Here is a 19358-nt window from a genome sequence, read left to right on the forward strand (position 1 = left end):
ACTTTTACCACCACTAACTTCCACCACAAACATCCACCACCACCACCACCATTAAGCTTCATCATTACTACCTCCCACCATTAATTTCCACCGCAACTAACTTCCACCACCCTATACAAATCTACTACCACCACCACCTTTCATCACCATCACTAACTTCCACCAACACCATTAACCACATCCACCAGTATAACCACCAACATCCACCGCCACAACCACCACAATATCCCTCACAATCCTCCACAACCTCTCAGTTCTCTTCAAAGTCCATCAAGATAATGTTCTGTAATGTTCCTTAATCAGAATACCAGGAACGGTGCTTCACTCCGGACGAGATGGCCGAAATGGGCGTTACCTTGATGAACATGCTTCCTCTGTACAGATGTGTTGCCTACAAATTGGATCGGGTAAGACCTCTTGGTTCTGTCTGTCTCTGCTGGATTGCCGCTTTATATTCACCTTATGTCATAGAATTTTTACTTTTTTTTTTTTTACCCATGACATTTTTTTTTTAACCTAATGACTATTTTATTTGCTTTATTCTTGAAGATTTTATATTTCACAGATGACTTATTATTATTTCTATACCCATTTCTATTTCATTTCCCCCCATAACCCCATTACTATATGTTTACCTAATGAATATTTTATACCCCTTGACTATTTTTTTACCCCATGACTATTTCATTTTCATCCCAAGACATTTTTTTCTTTTTTAATATTAGAATACAGTTGTCACCGTCAAACTAGACAGCGTGACTTAAATTAGCTCTACTATTGCATATACTTTTGTGCAGAAGAGCAATCAATTCTTTAACCTCGTTATTAAATTCTCTTTCCTGAACTGAATAAAATTTTCTTTAGGCAAACAAAAATTTAAAAATGGCATTGTACTGGAGAAAATGTCATGAAATTCACAGTAGCGTATTTTAATCCCTTCAGTAAAAAGGACCTAATTTTTCGTTCTTTCGTTTTTCTTTCTTTCGTCTGGTGTCCAGCGACAACATTTTACCTTTGTACGTATTTTACATTAGATTGGCCTAAAACTACCACCTCTTCAGCTTGAGTATTGACTTATAACAATCGATTATATAACCAGAATAATGATGCTAGCCATGAAGACGTGCTATGGAAAGGATGCCTAACCATAACATTGCCTTTTTCTGCCACTGATGCGTGTCAGATAAGTAGCAAATGGACTGAAATCTGGACCAAATTAATGTGAAAGAACTGTAGTGGTGATGGAGTTAATTAAGGCTATACCTAACCCCTTTTGGTTTGGAAATCCTCCCACTCTGCAAAATATCATCTATATTAAAGGAAAAAGAAATTTACTGAGACATTTACAGTGGCGAAGATGACTTTAGAATCAGATACTTGATATATCCAGCCAAACTTCATAACCTAATTACTGCAGTCTAATAACGAATATTACATGCTCTTCTTGCCAGGTCTAGACAGCCTTACCAACCTCAGAATGTATTTTTCGAACAGCAAGGTGTCACATGTGGGTTTCACACATCACTATGGCTTTTGTTTTATCCTATTTTAATTTTTTTACATTTCTCTAACGGTCAACTATTGTACCCAAGCTGAAAACGCGTTTATCACTTAAAAAGATATAATTATCTTTGCTCATAAGGGGTGAGAATTGCGACCACGTTCAGGCAGCATTTTTTCTCAAAATTAGTCCAAGAAATTTTAGTATAATCCTCCCCCCCCCTTCCTACAGATGTACTGTATTACTGATAACTGCTAAACCCGGCTTGCGGCGGAGTCCAGCCCATTAATGCATTAGTCTCTGAATCACTCACTGTAACCAGCAGAAAACTGGGCCGGACTTGAGCCTACTGGGCGGCTCCAACAATCTTTCCCTGTGTCTAATTGGATGCTAAGCGACGTGTTCTAGGAATATGAACTGTATTGAGACAGATTTTTCATTTATTTTTCTTGTTTTAAATATAATACCTCAAGATTCTTTGTGAATACGAAGCCAAATTCTTGAAATAATCTCCATAGCATGGTCTTAAGCCACTCTTGTTCAAGGCCAAGAGCCCCAAAAGGTCAGGCAATACACAGCCTGGCTTTTCTGGTTAGAGGCATGAGAGAAACAGCCACAATGGAAGCTCTGTTATTAACCACATTGTTTATATTTTAAATTTTTATAATTTTTTTCCAGGATCAGATGGATCGTTTCACAGCCTGCATCAATGGACTGGAATAATTAAGGACAAGAGTAACACCTTCAGTCCGATGACGTATTTTGCTGTGTATTCTCGTTGCCTTCAGACGATTTTATTCAGCTGAGGTTGACTTAGGTTGTGACGGGGTTTATGGAGTATATGTTTAACCCTGACATAAGTGATGGTTTATTCTGAGTTGAGGTGATTGTTTGAAGGTGGCAAGGATACACACACACACACACACACACACACACACACACACACACACACACACACACACACACACACACACACACACACACACACACACACACACACACACACACACACAGTACGTCCGGATACAGGGTGCTGAAAATCGTCTCTCCCTGGAAGACCTTCGACTGGATTCAACATAGTCCCCTGCACATCCACCCCTTCCCCTTCACTACCACTAGGTCATATTTTATTCTTGACACCTCCAGACGATTTTACTTAATTTGGGAAGGACGTGTCTTAAGGAAGGAGTTAGAGAAAACTAAGATCTAACTCTCCTTCCGTTTGTACAGTCTGTCCAAAAAGGATATAAAATCGTGTGTAGACAGCAAGAGAAAATATGGATGACCTTTCCTTTGCGAAGAGGGTAAGGTAATAGGATAGTTGTTAGGTATATACAATTCTCTGATATTATAACCGACGTTCTTTCTTTTTTGTTTTTCTGGAAGTATAATTTGATTAAGTAATTTTCCTCCTTGCGTGCTTCCTCTTTGCTTATTATTAGATCCCATCTCACCCTTTCCTTATGACGGAAGAAAAGTGTTAGGGTGATAATGATGATGATTTGCCAGAATTCACTGTATATTAGTCAACTGAAATGTAGGAAGGAAGGGAGGTTCAATAATAATAATAATAATAATAATAATAATCAGATAATGATGAGGAGTATTTAGATGAAGAATCCCGTACACACACTACACAAATCTGTTAATTTCTTCATCTGCTTCTCTGTGCCCAGCCAGAACAAACTAATCGCGTCCCTCTTTGTGATGGCGTTCCATATTTCTAAACGTATCTTCGGTACTTTTATACAATTTTATTCATCTTAAGGGGAGAAAAAGGATTGGGAAGGGGCTAAGAAGACTGAATACAATACCTTCATTACGAATGTTTTCTCCAAAGTTAACAAAATCGCTTAGACGTTAACAGAAACCAAGTAACAAGATTCGAGATCATATTGAAGGAAAAAAAATAACTAAATCTATGATTAATATCTGGCCAAAGACACAGATAAGGTAAAATATAATAGTCTGTTGATTATCACCTTGAATTTGTGTGTGTGGCTGCTGCATTCTTCTGTTGTTTTGCTTGGAGGGTCCCTGTGTGCTTTATCAAATATAATCTTATTGCAATGCTCATGTGCGTATTATTTCCCACACTGACTTAAGCTCCTATAAATATTATTGAGAGTGCACGCGCCCGCTCGCGCGTGTATATGTGTGTGTGTGTGTGTGTGTGTGTGTGTGTGTGTGTGTGTGTGTGTGTGTATTATATATATATTTTATATACATATATACATATATCTATATACATACATACATATATCTATATCTATCTATCTATCTATCTATCTATCTATCTATCTATCTATATATATATATATGTGTGTGTGTGTGTGTGTGTGTGTGTGTGTGTGTGTGTATTATATATATATTTTACATACATACATACATATATCTATATCTATATCTACAGTATCTCTGTGTGTGTGTGTGTGTGTGTGTGTGTGTGTGTGTGTGTGTGTGTGTGTGTGTGTGTGTGTGTGTGTAATAAGATCAATCTTGGTGAGTTATGAACAAAATAATCATGAGACGTAATTCTTCAGAATGAAGATGACAACCTAAATACAAAGGAGCCATGACTCGTACTGTATTACTAAAACTGAAGAGCACACTGGGGACAATTTATCAGTTTTGGACAAAGATTTATAATGCACACAATAATGACACAGCGTCTAAGCATTCTGTTTTGTTGCTGAATGCACTCTGTAATGTGGGATGCAGGTTAGTCGCATCTAGCAGTGTTCCATAATGGCTGTCAATGACTGAGGATTTGTTTGAATCTCGGCACATAGTTTTAACCCCTCAGTACCGAGTGACTTATTCTTCCTGCTACGAGACATTTATTACACTCATATGGGTTTCTCATACTGAAGCAATTCATTGAGGTTATATTTAGGTTTTGCAGGTCAGAAAGGTCATCTAAAACTTAATAAAATCTTCCGGAAATGGCAAGAAAAAAAAAACGATAAAGGCGCATCCTCTTTCATGTGTTAATGATGGGGCCGTGACATAATTTTGGTTCTATTCTTCCTGGTACGAGACTTTTACTACACTCATATGGGTTTTTCAATCTGAAGTGCTTCACTAAGGCTATGTTTAGATTTTCTAGTTCAAAAAGGTCATACTGAACGGAATTAAATCTTCGGGAAAAAGCAAGAACAAACAAACAAAACATCTCCTGCCTCATGTGTTAACGATAGGGCCGTGAATGTCCTTTGAAATGTTATTGTTAAATGGCTACAGGTATAGAAAGCTGAGTGTAAGATATATTGGATGCTGATGTCATGTTCTCAGGACTCGCCAGTGCTCAGTGATCCCTTTGTATCAGTACGCATAAGACACAATAGAGGGAGGACCGGGCACGATGCTTCATCTAACCAAAATAACCTGATATGACCTAACCTATTCTGACCTGCCTAAAATTATCCTAACCAAGCCAAACATAGCCTAACCTAACCTAACCGAAACTATCCCAACCTAACCAAACCTCAGCTAACTTTCTTAACTTAACCAAGCCCTAAATGACCTAACAACCCAACTGAAACTCTCCTAACTTAACCAAAACTAACCAAACCTAAAATACCTAACCTTACACTCCCAGTAATTATGCCTTCTAAACACTGCCAATGACCTCTCTCTCTCTCTCTCTCTCTCTCTCTCTCTCTCTCCACATCCACACACACACAGGAAGACAGATAGCTAGATAGTTAAATAGATAGACATATAGATAAACACAAATAGATACATAGACATAGTATTAATATTTCCATACACCTTTATTAACTTAGAGCAGACCTCTGTCAGTAAAACGGTTAATGGGGCTAAAGTAATTCCTGTCATTCAAAAAATCTGAAGAAAATCGTCTGACGGCAGCAATAATATAATATAAAGGAGATGTGGCTGAGTTAATGCCAGGTCTGTCCAGATGTAAACCACCTGAGTCTTAGAACTGCCGCCACCTAATCACTTTTTCGTTAAGGCGATCTTCATTATACACAAGATGTTAAAGCAATTGGGCGATAGTTAGGGGGTGGGGAATGGTCACTTTCTTTGGGACTGGCTGAATGAGAGCAAACTTACAAGAAAGAAACGTACAAATTGATAGACAAAAGCGAAGGAGTTTACCTAGGCAGGGTGTAAGCACAAAAGCACAGTTCTTAAGGACAACAGGAGGGACTCCATCAGGTTCATTTGCCTAGTTAGTACTGAGCCCAGTGATGACAAAAAATACATCAGCTGAAGATATTTTAATGGCAGCCATAAGGAAGTCAGAGGGGACAAGTGAAGGAGGAACAGCACCGGAATCGTCTAAGGTAGAACTGGAGGAGAAAGTCTGAGCGAAGATATTTGCTTTTTCAGTAGGACAAATAGCTACAGAGACATGATAGTAGAAAAGAAGAGGGAAGGATGATGAGGTAAAGTTGTTAGAAAGATTTTTTTGCAAGGTGCCAGAAGAAGCGGGAAGAATTCGAATTGGAGAGTTAAGAGCATATAGTAAGGATGAAATCATTTTTAGCAGAACGAAGAACAGACTTAGCACGATTTCGGGCAGACATAAGAAAGATGTGACTCAGGGCTGGGTTGGCTCCGGTACCTTTCATAGGCCCTCTCCTTGTTGTGGACAGCATTAGAACAAGTGTGATGAAACCAAGGCTCTCGTGCATTAGTCAAAGGATATGAGATGGGAATGTATGCTTCCATGCCCGAGAGAATAACTTCCGTTATCCCAAAGCACACTCAGGTGGCTCCCGGCCATGGAAGCAGTAAACATTCCAGGGAAAAATAAAAAAAGTACTGCCTGAGGGCCTTCCAATTCGTGTAGCACGAGAGAAGGTATGGAGAGATGGCAGAATGGATGCAACTTCGTCTGAGCATTTGCCATAAAAATATCTGTAAAATAATGCAAGGGAGGCAATATTCCTTCTTACATGTAGGGGAGGTAATTTATTTATAATAGCAAAGTTATCAATAATTGCAACAGCTTTGTTCTGTATTTTGTCTAGCTGTTTTAGTGCAACCTCTCCACATCCATTCCATAAGGGTGAGCAATATTCAAGCTGAGAGCGCACATGACTCTTATCAGTTATAACTGCTCGTCAGTGAAGAAGTTACTGACTCTGTACAATAAACCAAGTTTCTTTGAGGCAGTTTTAGCAAATGATCTGACATGAGAGGTCCAGCTGAGGGCATTGTTAAATGAGACACCGAGAATTTCAATACGTTTGGAAATGGGAATATTAATAGCACTGACTGTAATATACGAATCTGGCAATATCTATCTTTTAGTAAATTGTATATATATTTGGTTTTACTAGCATTAAATGAGACAAGGTTGTTTTATCCTCATTCATTGATCGTAGACAAGTCTTGATTTATGGTGATGGCTGTATTGAGTTGAGAGTTTGAGATATTAGACTTTGTAAATGGGTGTCTGAGTGTGAATGAACTCTGAAGTGTTGAGTCATCTGCAGTATGAATGGATGGGATGGTGGGTGAGAGATGAGAGATCATTAATATGAACCAGGAACAGGATTGGTGGCAAAACTGATACCTGTGGCACACCAGCGTTAACTGAGTGGAAATTGGAATAAACATCATCTACTTTTACTCTTATTTTTATGTCTCCGTGATATGAGGAAAGCAGAGGAACAAAAGACGTTAGTCCATAGCAAGGGAGTTTGGGTAGCAGGGAACGGTGCCACACTCTATCGAAAGCTTTAGAAATATCAAGAGCTACTGCATATGTTTCTCCATATTGGTCAATTGATTGATGGATGGTATGAGTCAGGAGATTGAGTATGTCAATGGTGGATCTTTCATGGTGAAAACCATGGTGTCTATCACTAATTATGTTGCTGGATTCAAGGTTCAATAATGTGCTAATTAATTACAATCTCAAATACTTTACCAAGAGCAGATGTGACAGTAACTGGTCTTTAATCAGAGGGTTCAAAGGAACTTCCTGTCTTTGGAATTGGGTGGATAGTGGCTTCTTTCCATGAATTAGGGAATGAAGAAGTACGTATGCATAGTCTGAATATTTAGGTAGAACAGAGGCAAGTTCTGGGGAACATTTTTTCAGAACAATTGAAGAAATTCCATATGTACCTTGGAGCTTTGTTGGTTGGTAAATTGTCTAGGATGGATTTTACGCATCTTATGTGTATTGTAAGTGGAACGGTATCGGGAAAGTCAATTTCTAGCACTGGGACATTGTGGCTGCCCTCCTCTATGGCAGAATTTCTGGCAAATATACTGGCAAAGATATACGCTTTCTCCCGGGGGTCATTTATAATGTAGCCATCTGAAGATTTTAGTGGGGGAATGGATGATGACTTGTTAAAGTTATTATTGAAAGAAGTGAGAGTTGACCAGAATATTCTATTGTTATTAGGGTTATTGAGTAGTTTTGATGCTTGATTTTGAAGAAAGTTTGATTTAGCGAGATTTATTACAGCTTTTGCATGCTTTCTAGCAATTTTAGATTGACAGGGAAATTCAGATGTTTTTTATATTATTATTATTTTTTTTTTTAATGTTAGGAAGAAAGAATCAAAGGCTTGGAGCCCGGACAACAGTTCCTTCCAAGGAAAAATAAATGCAAAAGAGAGACAAATTCAAGATCCGTTCATTTCGAGATGGCTGGACACACTGTGTTTGAAAGACTGGAGGTCATAGGAAGTAGGAAATACAGACAAAAGGAGACAGTTTCATACCTGACCTGTTGCATATATGATGGACTGGGAGTAACGGTTAACTCTTGCATTAGAGAGTTGGACAGAAAGTGGATGAGAGTTTGTTGCTAGCCGAGTGCTACGCATCCGTTGTAGAGATGGAGGAATGCAAGCAGACAGTTCGGAGGAGCAGTGACCATTGAAGTAACGATAGAAAAGAGATAAAGATGCAACAGTGTGGTGAAGAGACAGAGGTTGAAGGAAGCCAGTAAGAGGAGGAGAGTTAATGAGACGAGAAACCTTTGACTCCACCATATTGAGAAGAGCTGTATCTGGGGAGCCTCCCCACACATGAAAGTTGTACTCTACACAGGGGCGAATAAAACCAGTGTAAAAAGTCAACATCTGTGCAGGAGTAAAGAAGGTACTGAGACGGCTTTGCACACCTAATCTCTTGGAAGTAGATTTTACAAGAGGTGTAATATGATCTTTCCAAGATAAATCTCGAGTGAATGAAACACCAAGTACGTTCAAGGATGATGCAGGATTGAGCTGGATATTATTAAACATTAAAGGGAAGATTTTGTCGGGTTGATAGGTGTAAGAACTGAGTCTTTGATGCATTAAAAACAACAAGAATGTTTTTACCCCAGTCAGAGATACCAGCCACGTTAAACATTAGGTGTGCCATAGCCTCATCCCTTGTTTGTTGAAGTAACTGCTGAGATGGACGCTGCGGGAACTGAATGGAAGGATGGAGGGTGGAATCATCAGCATACGAGTGGATAGGGTTAGAAGTACAGCTTAGAAGATCATTGATGAGTAAAAGGAAGAGAGTTGGTGGTTGGACAGAGCCCTGAGGAACACCACTGTTGATAGATCTAGGAGAAGAACGATGGCCGTCTACAACAGCAGCTAAACTGTAGAATGACCAGAAAGGAAGCTATAGATGAAGGCACAGTTAGAAGGACAGAAACCGTAAGAGGGCAGTTTGGAAATTAAAGATTTATGCCAGACTCGATGGAAGGCCTTTGAGACCTCACGTGCAATGGCAAAGCTTTCGCCGAAGTCCCGAAAGGAGGATGACCCGGAGTCTGAAAGGTAGGTGAGAAGATGGCCAGTGGGGCGTCCCTGATGGAGCCCATACTGACAATCAGAGAGATGGTTGTAGTACGAAAGATGCTTTAAAATTTTTCTGTTCAGAATAGACTCAAAAACTTTTGAGGCACAGGATGTTAAAGCAATTGGACGATAGTTTAACCCGGCCCGTCCTGACCACTTTTTCACCACTTGTACCCCACAATCCCGACCATTTTTGGACCCAAATTTTTTTTGCTCAAACTTTCGCTTTTGGTCAGAAACAATGGTCAATCACGAAGAAAGTGTTCACCGGGGTCCATAAGTTGCCTAAACAGGTATACCTTCGTCACACCTGGTACCGTGTTCTCTGTAGGTGGTCTGAGGCTCTCACGTTTTCTATGGTATTATAAGTCTGGGAAACCAATGAAAGTAAGTAGATATGTATTTATTACAAACATAAAAACATGTGATACAAGAGTAAATTGGATTGTATACAAAAATAGAGCTGAAATAAGCATTGTACCATCGTGCAAACTGAGCAAACTCGGGCAGACTGGTCACGATGAATCGCTAACATTCCTGAATCATGATACATATCTTTTTTTCTACTTACATAATACATCTGCAATAACATTATACCATTTTACATTTTACTGACCTGTTTTTTGTATTCACAGGCCTTTCGATAACATTTAGCGTAATGTTAGCGCTTATTTACATAGTGAGTGAACTCACTGTGACTGTTGTTTCAACTCGTATTGTGTTTTTTCAACTTACATAATACTTTCCTAATAACATTATACACTTTTCCACTTTTGAGAACTGTTTTGAGATAGTTTCAGGCCTTACATAAATATTTAGCTTAATAATAGCGCATAATAACACAGACGGTGAAGTCGCTGTGACTACTATTTCAACTTACAACCTATTTTTGTACTTATATAATAATTCTCCACTAACATTGCACATGTTTCCACTTGATATAATTGATATCACATAATTTGGGGCCTTACTATTCTACTGAGCATCATATTATCGCATATTTACACAGTGAGTGTTATTGCGATATCATTTGTTTAATCTTACACTAGTATTCAACTTATAAATTACTTTCCTACTAACATTACACCCTTCTCCACTTTATATCATTCCTATCACATACTTACTGACCAGAATGTTCTATTCAGCATAATATTTTCGCAGATTTACACAGTGGGTGTACTCGTGACATCAATTGTTACAACTTACACTATTTTTCAACTTATACGTTACTTTCCTGCTAACATTACACCCGTTACCACTTTATATTCTTGCTATCACATATTTACTGACCAGAGTGTTATACTGAGCGTCATATTTTCGCAGATTTACAGTGGGTGTAGTTTTGATATCACTTCTTTCAACTTACACTATTTCTCAACTTATACATTACTTTCCTGAAAATATTACACCCGTTTCAACTTTATATAAGACTTAGCACATACTGACTGGCCTTACCATTATACTGAGTGTCATATCGCCATCCTACACAGTTTCAGTAGTGTAGGAAGTTATGGTACTCTCTGAAACATGGCTGAAGGCACAACGCAACATTGCACTCTACACACTCGTACCTTGTGTCTTTTCTCTGAGTGGCTGGTCTGATTGTCGAGTGCTTGCATACATGGCAGCGGCGCTGGGGTTTATGACGGTTTGGGTCAGAAGGGATTGTGCTAGGATAGTGGTGTCCTGCGAGGCGTAGGGAAGTCTGGGCAGCCATGGGGGTGCGGGTGCGGTGTGTGGGTCTGTCCTGGGCATGCCTGGCGATTATTTCACGTGCCAGCTCCCTCACAAACCCCTCAAAGGTCTCTGATACTCCTGTTGTCATGGCGTGCAGGTAGTGTGTGTTGAGGACCGTGATGTCGAGCAAGTGGAAAAAGAGCTTTTTGTACCACTTCATTGTGGTCCTGGCACAGTCAGCACTGGAAATTATCGAGTCTGACTGATCCACTTGCCTCATGTTCAGATTATAGTCCAGTACAGACTCAGGTTTCCAGACGTTGCGCCTCCTCTTGCTACGGTGATCAACGGAGTCTGTGCGGTGCATCAGGGGGCTGTGTACAGTTGACAGGAGGCAAACTTCCCTGTTGTGGTTCCACAGGGTGGCAAGGATGTTATTTGCCTGGAAGAAAACCACCTCGTTCTTGTCAAGTTTCCTCCCTATCTTGACCATATTTGCGACGGTTTCTCTTGACTGTACCACAGACTCCGGTGTCGTGTTGGTGGAGGAACCTAGCGAGAAGAGGGCTAGTGTACCAGTTGTCCAGGTACAACACATGACCACGATGAAGGTACTCCTCTATCATTGTCTTCACCACGGCCCCTGAGAGTCCTATACTACGATCTTCTGTTATATCTGTCTGTGCGCCCGTGTACAAGACTATGTCTTGCACATAACCAGTCTTACAGTCACACATAACAAAGATCTTGAACCCGAAACGGTGTCTCTTGCTGGGTATGAACTGGCGAAAGGATATGTTGCCTCTCCACAACACAAGACTCTCGTCTATGACGAGGTCCCTGTAAGGATAAAATGAGGAGCGGAACATTTCCCGTAAATGATCAAATACCAGCCTAATTTTCCTCATTTTTATCAGTGTTATTTGCATTAGCTGCATCTTCTGCATCAAAAAAGTGGAGTCGGCCGAGAATCTGCTGAAATCTATTACGACTCTTCACCTTTCCAAAGAAAGGTGTGAGGATCATTGGGTCAGTTGTCCAGTATGCAGGAAATTGGTTTTTTCTTACCACACCCATCAAGAGAAGCAGGGCAAAAAATAAGAACATCTCAGAAATTGTCACAGGATAGTCATATTGCTAGGAATGCCTGCTCGTTGTTCCCAAACGTTCACTTTCACGGCGCTGTGTTCGTGAAAATATGTTTGTCTGTTCCACTATGCGCCCCACAAACGCCTCCCCAAAGAACAAGTGAAAAAAATCCACCCTAGATGGACCCGCATGCACACCTGGAGCCGTGCGACCAGACTGCCACTCCTCAGTGAAAGGGTGAATGATGGGAGTAAAATTATTCCCATCTTCCCAGTTCCACGAGACACAACCGTCTCCAGCCATGTCCCCATCGTCGCCTTCGTCAGGGTGGGGAGGTGAGGGTGGTGGGGGAGGTTGGGGAGGTGGAGAGTGGCGCCTTTCATCACTCGCACTTCTCTTCCCTCTCCCTATTCCTTTACCCTTTCCCTTCCCTTTCCTTCCTTTCCTCACATCCTGGGGCTCTGGGGAGGAAGTTTGGGAATATTGTGGGGCAAAAGACGTGCTGGGGAGTGGCTCCACCTCCTCTCCCCTAGGCCTACGTGCACCACGTGCTCGTGCTGCCTCCCTCACACCACTTTCCCTTTCACCCGCACTCCCGCCACACCACTTTCCCTTTCACCCCGCGCTCCTGCCACACCACTTTCCCTTTCACCCCGCACTCCCACCACACCACTTTCCACTTCCCCAGACAAAAGACTTGGACCATACCTTATTTGTCTTCTCGACCCACCTTCTGATCCTCGGGGTGAGATTTTCTCCTTACCCAACCACGAGGCGATATCACGTGCTAAGCCGTTGTCATCGTCATCGTCCTCATCCTCGTCTTCATCAGAATCGGGATGGAGAGAGGTCCGTGCATGTGGTTGGGGTGCAGGCTGGCCTTCCCTTGCTTTACGATATGTCACACATCGCTTTTTCCGGGGCGAAGGGACCTCTTCATCACTGCTTGTTATTTCTTCCTCTGGCTGGACGTAATCTCGATCCACCACATCATCATCAAGTGGAGAATCACTATCTCCAGTGAAGGCCTCCAGGGTGGATGCTATTTCGTCGTCTGAGAGACCTTTCCGCGCCATGTCTGACCTGGGTCACTGCTAACAGGTGAGTGACCGAGACAAGGGCGAGCGCGGGTCACGTGGGGTCTGGGACGCTGCCCGCCTGGCGGCAGGTAGGGGAGGCTTGGGTAGGTGGGCGAATCGAAAATCTCGCGCGAATTTTGAAAATTATGGAAATTATGAACCTTGCAATTGCAGGACGTTGAAGTACGTCAACGGGATTGGCAGTGACAAAACGTGAGGACGTGGAAGTACGTCGACTGGACGCCGCGGGTTAAGGGTTGGGAATGGTCATTCTTCTTTGGGACTGGCTGGATGAGAGTAAGCTTACAGCAAGAAGGAAATGCACAAGTTGAAAGACAAAGGTGAAAGAGTTTAGGCAGTGTGTAAGCACAAAAGTACAGTTCTTGAGGACAACAGGAGGGATTCCGTCAGGTAAATATGCCTTGTTAGTACTGAGGCCAGTGATGGCAGAAAATGCATCAGCTGACGAAATTATAATGTCAGCCATGAGGAAGTGAGAGAAGGGAAGTGATGGAGGAACAGCACCGGAATCGTCTAAGGTGGAATTGGAGGAAAAAATCTGAGCGAAGAGATCAGCTTTATCAGTAGAAGAAATAGCTACAGCGCCATGACAGTAGGAAAGAGGAGGGAAGGATGATGAAATAAAGTTGCTAGAAAGGTTTTGGCAAAGTCCCAGAAGATGCGGGAAGAATTTGAGTTGGAGAGTTGAGAGCATTTAGTATAGATGAAATTATTTTTAGCAGAGTGAAGAACACGATTCCAGGCAGAAACATAAAACAAAGAAGATGTGATTCAGGGGTGGGTTGGCTCTGGTATTCTCTTTGTTGCAGACAGCATTAGAACAAGCGTGATTAAACCAAGGCTTTCGTGTATTAGTCAAAGGATATGAGAAAGGAATGTATACTTCCATACCTGAGAGAATAACCTCTGTAATGTGCAAGGCACACTCAGATGGCTCCCGGCCATGGAAGCAATAATCATTCCAGGGAAAATAAAAGAAGTACTGCCTGAGGGCCTCCCAATCCACGGCTCCAAAGTGCCACAGACGACGTTTCTTTGGAGGGTCCACAGGCGAAACCGGAGTAATAGGACAGGTTAAGGTAATAAGGCTTTGATCGGAGGAGCCCAAAGGGTGAGGATAGATTAACAGTGTAAGCAGAAGGATTAGTTGTAAGGAAGAGGTCAAGTATGTTGGAGCTCTCGCTAAGGCGGTCAGGGATACGGGTAGGGTGCTGTACAAGCTGCTCTAGGTCATTAAGGATAGAAAAGATGCAGGCTTGTTCACCAGGTGCATCAGTGAAAGGAGAGGATACCCAAAGGAGGTGGTGAACATTGAAATCTAGAATGGAGATTTCAGAGAAAGGAGAAATGGATAGAATGTGCTTCATTGTGGGAGTAAGATAGTCGAAAAATTTTAGTCAGTAGAATTAGGGGATATGCAAACAGCGCAGATATATTTAGTCAGAGAATCACAGGAGAGCCGAAGCCAAAGAGTAGAAAATTCAGAAGAATCAAGTTCAGGAACACGAGAGCAAGATACGTCATTGCGTACATATACACAACAGCCACCTTTGGCTTTGAAATGAGTGTAGAGAAAGTAGGAGGATACAGAAAAGGGTTTGCTGTCAGTTGCCTCAGAGAGCTGAATCTAGGTAAAAAAAAAAAAAAGAGAAGATGAGGTTTAGAGGAGGAGAGGTGGTGTTCAACAGAGAGAAAGAAGAAAGGCCGCGAATATTGCAGAAATGAAGAAGTGAGTCAGACTGTGGTTCCAAGCAAGTTGAGGAGTCGTCTCCGGGAGAGGGATGGGTGATGGGGACATTTGTGGTCCCCCCCTCACCCGCCGGGGACTCCGTGGCATATATTATGTTCGCCATTTTCCTATTTTAAATTTTGAAAAGGAAGTGTAGTGTGTACTGTGCATGTAGATTTGTATTGACAGTTAGAGAAACTTTTATTGTAGAGCATGCTGGCCTAGTCTCTGTTACTGGGACAATGAAAAAGTTCAGCAAAGAGGGATGGTCAGGAACTAGTCCCGAGGGCTGAAGAAACAGGAGCTCCAGCTCTCCCTTTCATCAGCTTTCCATCCATCTTGGGAGTACTGCCCTGCTCGACTGGTGCTACAGTCTACTACTCCTATGTTAATGACTTTTGGGCCGTTGCTCTGGCACAGCTGCTATCAACCCATTTTGGAGAGTTCGATATTTTAGTGGACTGCTGACTTGTTGGAAAAGAATTGACTCGAAAACTACATAGACATTGGATAATAAAGCAATTGGGCGATAGTTAGGGGCTGGGAATGGTCACCATTCTTTGGGACAGGCTGACTGAGTGCAAGCTTCCAGCAAGAAGGGAAGCCTCGAGTTGACAAAGACGAAAGAGTTTACCTAGGCAGTGAGTCAGCGTCATGCAGACATAATTTTGGACCAGTTCTCGATGAGAAAAGCAAGAAGACTGAATCTCCTTTTATGAATATGCAGCATTGTCATGGCATGCAAAGTTGCTGAGGGCATATGTATGTTCGTTTTTAGAGATCCTTCACATATAGTGAAGGCCGGGCCATACATTAGCCCAGATCATATATAAGTATCTAAATTTATTAATTATTTTTTTTTTTGTTTTTTAGTTGATATAGGGGTTATAGAGTACCAGTATGAACGAAACTACATTTATTTGTTTGAGTTTGACAGTATCTTATGTTTTTGTTAATCAGTGTTTCTTTCTAATTTAATTAATCAAAACTATGATTTCTAGAGCAATGTCTGTTCAAAGTATGAAAACGATAAGCTCGAATGAGTGCCAGAGATTTTGTTGCCTGTTATCAATGTAGAAATCAGGTGTGTGCGTGTGTGTGTGTGTGTGTGTGTGTGTGTGTGTGTGTGTGTGTGTGTGTGTGTGTGTATCTATATCTATCTATCTACCTCTCTCTCTCTCTCTCTCTCTCTACATTAATTTTTTTTTTCTTAGAGCATTCAGTTAATACCAGCGGACAAGTCTAAGTAATTTAGCATATTTTAAAGGTTTACCCTTTTAGTTTTACCAAGTGGGTAGACGTCCAATGCATGGCACATTTATAATTATAGGTGATGTATGGACTATGGAAGTGGTTCTTAATATGTTTTGTGATACTTGAGTCTTGAGGTACCAAGAGATTTGTGGAATTTTTAAAGTAATATTACTTTTCATTTAGAACACAATATGTTTTTGTTATCACCTTTGTCAGATTAATGTTGACATTTCCGGGTTCCAACTAACTTAGGTAAGATTATTATGCTCTCAAGGGCGAGAAAAATGCACATGACACTCCCAGATTATTGTTCTTTTATTCCATAAGGATCATTAAAAAAGCTTCTTTTTTCTTTTGCCAAAATCATTTTCTTGCTCTATTTTTTTGCCGTTTTCACTATAATGAGTTATCATCTAAATATTCCAATACATACTTGCATTGGCCTCAAAAAGCCCCTAAAAGTACTTAATTTTGAAAATGTTTTCCTGGGGTGCACTGTGAGCCCCCCCAGACCCCCCAGCCGCAGATGATCGCTTCACTCGCCTCCCACCACCTTTTCAAGGATCTACACATATCTTTCTCCCTCCCCGCCCCCCTTGTGAACGTTTATCAAACGTGTAGTTAATTATATCGTAGTCGAATCCTACCTGTAGTTAACCGTGAGTTGATTTGTGGATCATCTTAGTTTACTTGTAATTGATGACAGGAGAAAGATAGAGATTAATGCTGGGGTTTGTTTGTAGTTTATTTCTTCAAAAAGGATATCTCGAAAATTATACTCAGTATGTCATACAAGAGCATATTGAGGTGAATGCACTTTATGTTTGCTAACTTCGCGAGCCTGCACCTTTTTCCCACCGTGCTTCTCTATAAAGTCTAGACCCTCTTCTTGCTCTCTCTCTTGTCTCCTTCTGCCTGCTCCCTCCATATCTCTCATATAGGAGAGGTTGTGTCACTTGTAATGCACGGTTGAGTAGAATTTTCTCAGTTCTGGGGACTTTCCTATCAGGCGTCACGAGGTGCTGTACATGGCATTCCTGAGAGTGCAAACGTCACTTCTTCCAGCCCCTGGCCATGACTTTGACTTAACCTCTAGATTACGTATGTATGCTACCAGGTATTATATACTGCATTATGATATTTTAGAGTCCTGAGATCGCTCGGTCACGACCTGCTGGTGAACCTATGACAGCATGTAGCAATTAATTCTAATCTATTAATACATGGTATTGATTATAATATTGTAGAGACAATAATATAGTAGAAACATAACATCTTGTAGTAACATATTGTATGTATAATGGAGTAAATACATGGTAGTAAAACTGAATATTGGATATTGCATAACATACTGTAGTAATATATTGTCACAAATGTGTATGTACAACAGACATTCGAATATATATTTATGCAATGGTAATATTACTAGATCATTCGATCATATGAATATATATGTCACTAGCTGTTATCTAGTAAAATTGAACATAGAATATTGTATAACATATTGTAGTGATACAGTAACACAAATATGCACGTACAACAGACACACACATATAATTGTGCAATGGTAATATTGCTAAGTCATTACATTACCCCCTGGGGGTAGGGGGGTTTCAAGAATACTCCCCCAATATCCCTGCTTGTCGTACGAGGCGACTAAAAGGGTTGGTGGTGGGTTAGTGCCCCACCCCGTAAAAAGAACTAACTAAAAAAGCGAATAAAGCGCCTCGGACCCGGACGGACCATACGTTGATGACTAAGGAACGAACAAAGGACATTCTTAGGGTGGGAACATGGAATGTGAGGGTAGCGAATGATGAAGTGAAAGAGAGAGAGATTGTTCAGGTGCTTGAGGATGCAAAAGTGGATATATGTGGATTGACTTAAAGTAAATGGTAAGGTGAAAGGGTGAGAGAATGGGAATATGGTTTAGGTATATGTGCGGGAGTCAATGAGAATGAGAGGGCAAGAAAGGGAGTATGTCTGATGATAAGCAAGAAGTGGAAGGAGAATATAAGAGAGTATGGAACACTGGGTGCAAGGATTGTATGGGTGAGCATGAAAGTAGATATACAAGTGTGGGCGATTGTATGTGTGTATGCCCTGACAGAGGACCGAGTGGCAAGAGTGAAAATTGAGTTTTGGGCGAGAGTAGAAGCATGTATGGACAAGTCTGAGAGGAGCGAGAGAGTGTTGTTGATTGGAGACATGAATGGCAAAGTTGGGAATGTGCGAGTGGATGGAGTGGTTGGTCAGTGGGGTGTGCCAGCTGAAGTAGATGGGAATGGTAGTGCTTTGGTGGACATCTGTGCTGGTAAGGGGTTGGCTATAACCAACATCTACTTCCGTCATAAGATGATCCACCGGTATACATGGAGAGTAATGAGGAGGATGGATGGTGAACTTTTTGAACGAAAGGCAATGATAGCCTACGTGTGTGTGGATGAGCGAATGAGAAAACAAGTGTTAGATGCAAGAATGTGGATAGGGTGGGGGAATGGAGTCTCGGACCATCACTTAGTGATTGCCAAGGTAGAGCTGCAAAGAAAGTGGTTGAGGAGATGAAGGGGAAGACAGGAGGAAGCAGCTCCTGTGAGAAGTGTGGAGAAATTACAAGATAGTGAGAAAATGACAGAGTATAAGTGCATAGTGGAAGAAAGATTGGGAAGGTATGAGCTAGAGCAGATGGAAGGGGTGGAAGACATATGTAAGATATTCATGGAAGAGGTAGGCGCAGCGTGTGAGGCGGTCTGTGGAGTAAGAAGGAGATGTAAGGGTGTGCAAGGGACAGGATGGTGGAATGATGAGGTGAAACGAGCTGTGGAACAAAAGAAGAAGGCATATGGTGAAAGGTTAGCGAGTAGAGGTAGGGGAGAAGATGAGAGAGAGAAGAGAGAGGTATATGTGAGCAGGAGAAGGGAGGTTAAGAGACTGGTGAAGGAGAGTAAGAAGAAAGTGGATGAAGAGTTTGGAAGGAATCTGAGTGTGAAATGGAGGGAGAGTAAGAAATTGTTTTGGAAGGAGATAAAGAAAGTAAGGAAGTGTGAAAGGGGAAATAGTAGGGGAGTGAAAGATAGAAAAATAGATTGTTGGTGGAGAAGAGAGAGAAATTGAGGAGATGGAAGGAGCACTTTGAGGATTTGTTGAATGTAGAGAGTGAGAGCAGTGCGAGTATAAGTGGTTGGGGAATGGCTGGGAGAAGAAGAGATGAG

General features: G+C 41.3%; 1 protein-coding gene across 2 annotated transcripts in view; it reads left to right on the forward strand.

Moving 5' to 3' along the window:
• LOC145395422 (uncharacterized) overlaps positions 1-2514 on the forward strand; it is a 284261-nt gene extending 281747 nt beyond the window's left edge. For both annotated transcript variants that reach the window (XM_080269026.1, XM_080269025.1), the window contains 2 exons: positions 304-407; positions 2180-2514. In XM_080269026.1, the coding sequence (XP_080125152.1) occupies positions 304-407; positions 2180-2224 (149 nt within the window). In that variant the 3' untranslated portion in view covers positions 2225-2514. The remainder of the gene's footprint in view (positions 1-303; positions 408-2179) is intronic.
• Positions 2515-19358: the final 16844 nt, after the last annotated feature.

Source organism: Coenobita brevimanus, chromosome 31, assembly GCF_032717465.1.
Source record: "Coenobita brevimanus isolate Jiangsu-jjx chromosome 31, ASM3271746v2, whole genome shotgun sequence".
NCBI lineage: Eukaryota > Metazoa > Arthropoda > Malacostraca > Decapoda > Coenobitidae > Coenobita > Coenobita brevimanus.